Genomic DNA, 1413 nt, shown 5'->3' with positions numbered 1-1413 from the left:
AATCCATTCACTGGTTTCAATCCCCAATCATAGAGAATATGACTAATCAACAGAACTCAGTAATACTAGAAATGTGCTTCTCACAATATGGTGTAGTAAAATGCTTTTCACATGTAATACACTGAGAGTTTATGCATAATACTGAGGAATAACAAAGTTCCTTTTGAAATAGTTATTTTAGGCAAGTGACTACATAATTACCTTTTATATTTTTTATAAAATACAAATATTATTTCAGTTTTCTGATCAAGTCAGAAGTGAACTATTTTCAATTTGTGATAAACTTTTCCATACTAACCTGCATGCCTTCAGAACTTCTGTAGAATTTGAGTATATGGACACAGACATTGATGGTATGATTGGAGAATCAGGTTTGCGGCTAATCATAGGCAGACTTGTATTTTTAGAGCTGTGTGAGTTCTCTAGCCCTTTTCCATTAACTGTTTGTAACCTAATATGAGAACTGCTGATGCTGGTAACACCAAAGGTAGTGGTGTGGTCGACAGATTTTAGAGCAGTTGTAGAAATGATTGAAGAGTGTAAAGAGGCAACAGAATTATTAGTCGTTGTATGACTTTCTGGGTGAATACTATTGACTTTGTCACATGCTCCAGTTATCATAGTGTCATTGGCTTTTCCAATCAACAAGGAAGAGATCTGAGGATTGTCTGAAATAAAATTTGGTGATGTAGAATCTCCACTGTTTGGACTACAAATAGGTTCTGCCATCAACTGCTGAACACGATTAGAAAGTCCCTTGACACCAGCACAGCCATTAGGTTTATCTTCAGTATGACTGCTTATTTCAGGCACAGAAGATCTATTTCCTGAAGGTGTGCTCTCTTTGGTATAACAAATGCCTTGCTGGTCACCTGAGGTAGCAATATGAGAGAGGTGATTGAAAGCAGTTCCCTGTGTTACTGAACTAGTAGGTAGCATTCTATGTGAAGTCTGAATATTAGTGCTAGCTGCCTGGAGATACAGGGCAGGATCAGTGGAAAATGAAGGCTGTTCATCATTAGATCCTGGCAAGTGTGAATTCTGACCTTTGTTAAACCCCTAAAAAAAAGAGAAAAACAGACTTTTAAAATTCCATACTGTAAGTTTCAGCCAGATATTAAACAAACACCTAATGCATAAAAAGAACAACACTGAGGATTAAAAATGTTAAATAAAAGCTAAACAACTAAATGTGTAATATAATATAACCAAAATTGTAAAAATCATTTTTAAAAGTTTCATAATCTTATCGTTAAAGTGGTTAGTAATCTTGAGGGAAAATCGTATTTCTGGGCTGCGTAACTGATTTCATTTACTAGTGTAGTAACATAATTCTTCATGGAAGTCTTTGAGAAATTTTAGTGTCTAATTCAGATATATACATTTTCATTAAAAGAGAAATGACTCAGTAAA

General features: G+C 34.6%; 1 protein-coding gene across 1 annotated transcript in view; it reads right to left on the bottom strand.

Moving 5' to 3' along the window:
* The window catches only part of LOC104991985 (histone demethylase UTY-like), a gene marked incomplete at both ends in the record, with an annotated part of 4692 nt that extends 3633 nt beyond the window's left edge, over nucleotides 1-1059 (bottom strand). The window contains one exon of the mRNA XM_010844689.1: nucleotides 299-1059. Coding sequence (XP_010842991.1) covers nucleotides 299-1059 — 761 coding nt within the window. The remainder of the gene's footprint in view (nucleotides 1-298) is intronic.
* Between the last annotated feature and the right edge of the window lie 354 nt (nucleotides 1060-1413).

The sequence above is a fragment of the Bison bison genome, unplaced genomic scaffold (genome assembly GCF_000754665.1).
Source record: "Bison bison bison isolate TAMUID 2011002044 unplaced genomic scaffold, Bison_UMD1.0 scf7180017848202, whole genome shotgun sequence".
In the NCBI taxonomy this organism is placed as follows: Eukaryota; Metazoa; Chordata; class Mammalia; order Artiodactyla; family Bovidae; genus Bison; species Bison bison.
The sequence above is the reverse complement of the archived record's forward strand: the minus strand, read 5'-3'. Positions and strand labels throughout refer to the sequence as shown.